Source organism: Ceratotherium simum, unplaced genomic scaffold (assembly GCF_057802395.1).
Source record: "Ceratotherium simum simum isolate JZ-2026a unplaced genomic scaffold, ASM5780239v1 HiC_scaffold_55, whole genome shotgun sequence".
In the NCBI taxonomy this organism is placed as follows: Eukaryota; Metazoa; Chordata; class Mammalia; order Perissodactyla; family Rhinocerotidae; genus Ceratotherium; species Ceratotherium simum.
Window position 1 is genome coordinate 77,655 of NW_028261271.1, and position 4,645 is coordinate 82,299.

Consider the following 4,645-nt stretch of genomic DNA (forward strand, 5'->3'; position numbering starts at 1 on the left):
CCATGAGGTGTCAACATGAAGAATGTCACTGAAATTACTACATTTGTACTGAAAGGATTCACAGACAATCTTGAACTGCAGATCATCTTATTCTTCCTGTTTCTAGCAATCTACTTGTTTACTCTGATGGGAAATTTGGGACTGGTTGTATTGGTCGCTTGGGATTCCCAGCTCCACAACCCCATGTACTATTTTCTGAGTGTGTTATCATCTATGGATACCTGCTATTCTTCAGTAATTACCCCAAATATGTTAGTAGACTTTATGTCAAAGAGTAAAGTCATTTCATTCCTTGGATGTGCAACACAAATCTTTCTTGCTACTACTTTTGGAACCACGGAATGCTTTCTCTTGGCCGCAATGGCATATGATCGCTATGTTGCAATCTACAACCCTCTGCTGTATCCAGTTAGTATGTCACCCACAGTCTATGTGGCACTCATCATTGCTTCCTATGTTTGTGGCATCTTGCATGCTTTTATACACGCAGTGGCCACATTCAGTCTATCATTCTGTGCATCCAATGACATTAGACATATCTTTTGCGACATCCCTCCTCTCCTTGCTATTTCTTGTTCTGACACTCACACAAACCAGCTTCTACTCTTCTACTTGGTGGGCTCTATTGAGATAGTCACTATCCTGATTGTCCTGCTCTCCTATGGTTTCATTCTCATGGCCATTCTGAAGATTCCTTCCTTTGAAGGGAGACAAAAAGTCTTTTCCACATGTGGCTCTCACCTGACTGGAGTGTCAATTTATCATGGAACAATCCTCTTCATGTATGTGAGACCCAATTCCAGCTATGCTTTGGACCATGACATGATAGTGTCGATATTTCACACCATTGTGATTCCCATGCTGAACCCCCTCATCTACAGTTTAAGGAACAAAGATGTAAAAGAGGCAATGAAAAGAGTGTTCAGGAAAAATTGGTTTATCAATAAAATATACCTTCACACTAAAGATTAAATTGAAACCATTGAAGAATAATGTTTACTGTCTCAATATCAAATTGATAAAAATATTTTGTTTTAGTTTATCAGTGTCTTTCTATTCTTCTTAGACATTTTTATACAAAGATCACTGTCATACCTCCACCTGTGCCATTTCCACACATGCAGAAAAACTGTCATCTATCTGCTTTTTACTTAATTCACTTTCAGATACACATATATATACATTTACATACATATGTACATATATGCTGATACTGATTGTGTTATTTGGTTAGGGCTGCCATAACAAACCACTAAAGGCTAGAGGCTTAAACAAAAGAAATGTATTTCTCACTGTTCTAGACTCAAGGAGTCTGAGATCAAGGTGAAGTCATGGCTGGTTTCTACTGAGGCCTTTATCCTTGGGTTATAGATGGCAGTCTTACCCCTGTGTCTTCACATTGTCACTCCTCCATGTGTTTCTTTGTCCTATCTCCTCTTCTTATAAGGACACCAGTCATATTGTATTAGGGTCCACCCTAAGGACCTTTAAATAACTATCTCCATAGTCCTTATTGACAAATACAGTCACATTCCGAGGTACAGGGGGTTAGTTTACAACATATGAATATTGATATATATTATTTCATATTTACACATACACACAGAGAGTCACGCATACATGTAATCTTTACTATAAAATGTATACTATTAACTTTCATCTCATGTGACTCACATTGGATAGGTTTCAATAGTTGCAATTATTAGCAACTTTATGATTATATCTGACTAGTTTAAGCAAATACAACCTAATTGATAGCAAAACCACAGTTCACATAGTCCCCTAGAACTTTCCATGGAATCATTAGTTTGGACGCCAGTTCAAAGCACTCTGCTCCATCCTTAGATCTAATATGCATTGGCACCAATCTAATACCAACCTAGGGTTCAGGGACCACAGGGAATGTGTTCAGATTCCTGGTGTCATTACCATGCTGGTTGAGGATGCATTTCTCCTTTTATTATTTCATTATTTCATCCAGAGCATGGACACTGAACCCATTCTTCATTTCCTCACAGAATACAGAGACTAGGCATTAGCATTTATCAACATTACACTTAAACTCAAGAATGACAAAAGGTAAGCACAATTCGGAGAATAAGGTACAGCTGCCTGGCAGATTAAGCTCTTCTCACAAATAAGCCCAAGCCATGTTTATGGGTTTCCCTACAGAGCTGGTTCTGATTCAGCTTGGGCTCTGTTTTTCTTTGATTGCTACCTCTCTGTGATGCCCTTGAAGATTCCACCTCTCCTCAGTGTCCAGGCCCAAGAACCAGGGTACAAAAGAGAGCCTTTCCTATGCTCATGTTTAGTTCTGCTTCGAACAGTCCTCATTTTCACTTCAAGGACATGTCTCCCTCAAAGTTAATTATATGTGGTTGTGTTTTTCCTTTCTACCCTCCTTCCTTCCTTTCATTATCATTAATATTTTTTTGAATGTGAAATTCCTTTAGTTGCAATAAGACAATCTCCTTAAAAGAGAGAGTATAGCCTAAAGACATTTCTCATTTTACTGACTTATTCTTAGGGAATCCCATTTAGGGATTATTATGTTTAAATAACACCTCAGCAATTCAAATATGGAGCATCTCTTACACAAAATATTACCCTCACAATTCTTCTGCATTTCTTTTCTTCTGTTTGAAAGGCTGTCCACACTTCTAATCACATCATTTCGTCCATTTAATGCCTTTTCTCAGTGAGGATCTCATTGACTACATTATGATAATTGGAATTTACCTACTTTGCTTCTCCTCGTATTCCTTATATGTATCAATTGCACATATCATTATTTCACATAGTATTCACTTAAATTTATAGATGATTTATTCTCTAATCTATTTTCCAGAGTCTAGTAAAATGTATGACATATATTATTGCTCAGTAAATATTCTCTAAATTAATGATATTTTAGGTAGGAAACTGTTAAAAATATTTTACTTAAGTCAATCACGGGACACAAGTGTAACAGAGATAGTATTTTTTATTTAGATGTTAGTTATTGGTTAGATTTTCTAGTTTAATTTTTTCCCTTTTAAATTTTTCCTCTTCTTTCTGTTGATCCATGTACTATTCTTTCCTAGCTTTCTGAATTGGATATGGATTTTCCAAAGAACATTGTGTCAGTGGCATCCCACATATTTTATATCATACTTTCAATATCAATCTTTCTGATTTTTTTCTTATTTTCTTTGACCTAGGACTGGTTGAATAACTTATTTTTAAATGCCTAAATGGAATAGTTTGAGAGGTTTAAAAATGTGTTATTCGTTTCTAAACAGAATGAAATTTTTAAATTGTCTTTATTCAGATCTTAGTTTTCACTAATATGGAAGATTTCATAAATGCTACACATTTACTTGAAAAGAGAGAGGATATTCTCTTATTTGTAGTCACAGCTTAATACATACTTATTTATAAAAATAGTCTTACGGAATGTGTAGTTTAATTCTTTTATCCTAATGAATGTTTTCTTGACTGAAAATGTTTATTGGATCTTCAGTAGGTGTCCCTAATGACAGAATGCTTCCATCGATTTCTGTCTTTGTGTTTCTTCTGTGAGAAGTTTCCTGCTTTTATATTTGTTAATACATTACTATTTGTGTAGATAACACTCTCTGTTAAGTCTTTATTGTGAATTAAAATCTGTCATTATAAAGTATCCTTGTTTTATTTTGATACTTGTCCTGCATTCTCTCTCTCTTAATATTAAAATTACAACTAATGCTCAGTTTTCATGGGTATTTCCTAAATGTATATATGCTCATACTTTTATTTTTACCTTTCTGAAATACTTCGTAATATATTTGGCTTTCATGACACTATACTAAAAGTCTTTTCTTTTTAAGCTATATTAGGTGCATTTACAATTATTGTTCATCATATATTTAGTCTTGGCTTTGTCATGATGTTCATGTTACAAATATGTGTCACACACACACAGACTTATACAGGCATATACACACAGAGTCACACACACACACAAACATATGTGAAGTCTTTCCCTTTGTGGTCTGTCTTCATTACTCTCTGTGTCGTGAATTATTTATTTTAGCATGTTTTTTTGTTGGAATATATTTAGTTTTATAAATTAACCTTTATATTATCTCTGTTGTCCCTTCTTTTTCAGATACAACTTCTTGATGTCCTACTATGAGAAATATTGACATTAACAATGAACAGTTGAAGTTCATTTGACTACCTTTAATCCTGTATTCATATGTTGTCTTTTGTTGAGTTTCCTCATTCCTATTTTATCCTGGCATGAAAGATTGCTTTTGAAAAATCTGATGTTAATTTGTTTTGCTAGCCCTTAAAAGTATCAAGTTCTACTGGTCTAGTTCTACTTGTCTAGATTCTGTGTAGGAAACATTTACTTTAATATATACAATTTAGTACTCATCATTTCTTGCTGACTTAGAACACATGATGTCCTTTCAATAGGACGTTTCAACACTTCTCCCATTTCAGGAAAAAGAAATCTTAACTATAGCTTGTGTTGTTTGTTTCTTTGACTTTATTCTCTAGTTTGAAGGATCAAATTATGTGCATGTTCTACCTTCTTTGCATATCTAGTCTCCTTATCTTCTATTTCTCTTACTATATTTTTGCAGAATCGATTCACTTTTATTTCTTGAGTTTCACA

At 34.4% G+C, this 4,645-nt stretch overlaps 1 protein-coding gene across 1 annotated transcript; it reads left to right on the forward strand.

The window, feature by feature from the left end:
* Positions 1 to 1,244, forward strand: LOC147911154 (olfactory receptor 5T2-like). The gene has a single exon (XM_087428489.1). It carries the CDS (start codon positions 16 to 18, stop codon positions 970 to 972), a length of 957 nt encoding a protein of 318 aa, XP_087284615.1. The 5' UTR covers positions 1 to 15; the 3' UTR covers positions 973 to 1,244.
* Positions 1,245 to 4,645: the final 3,401 nt, after the last annotated feature.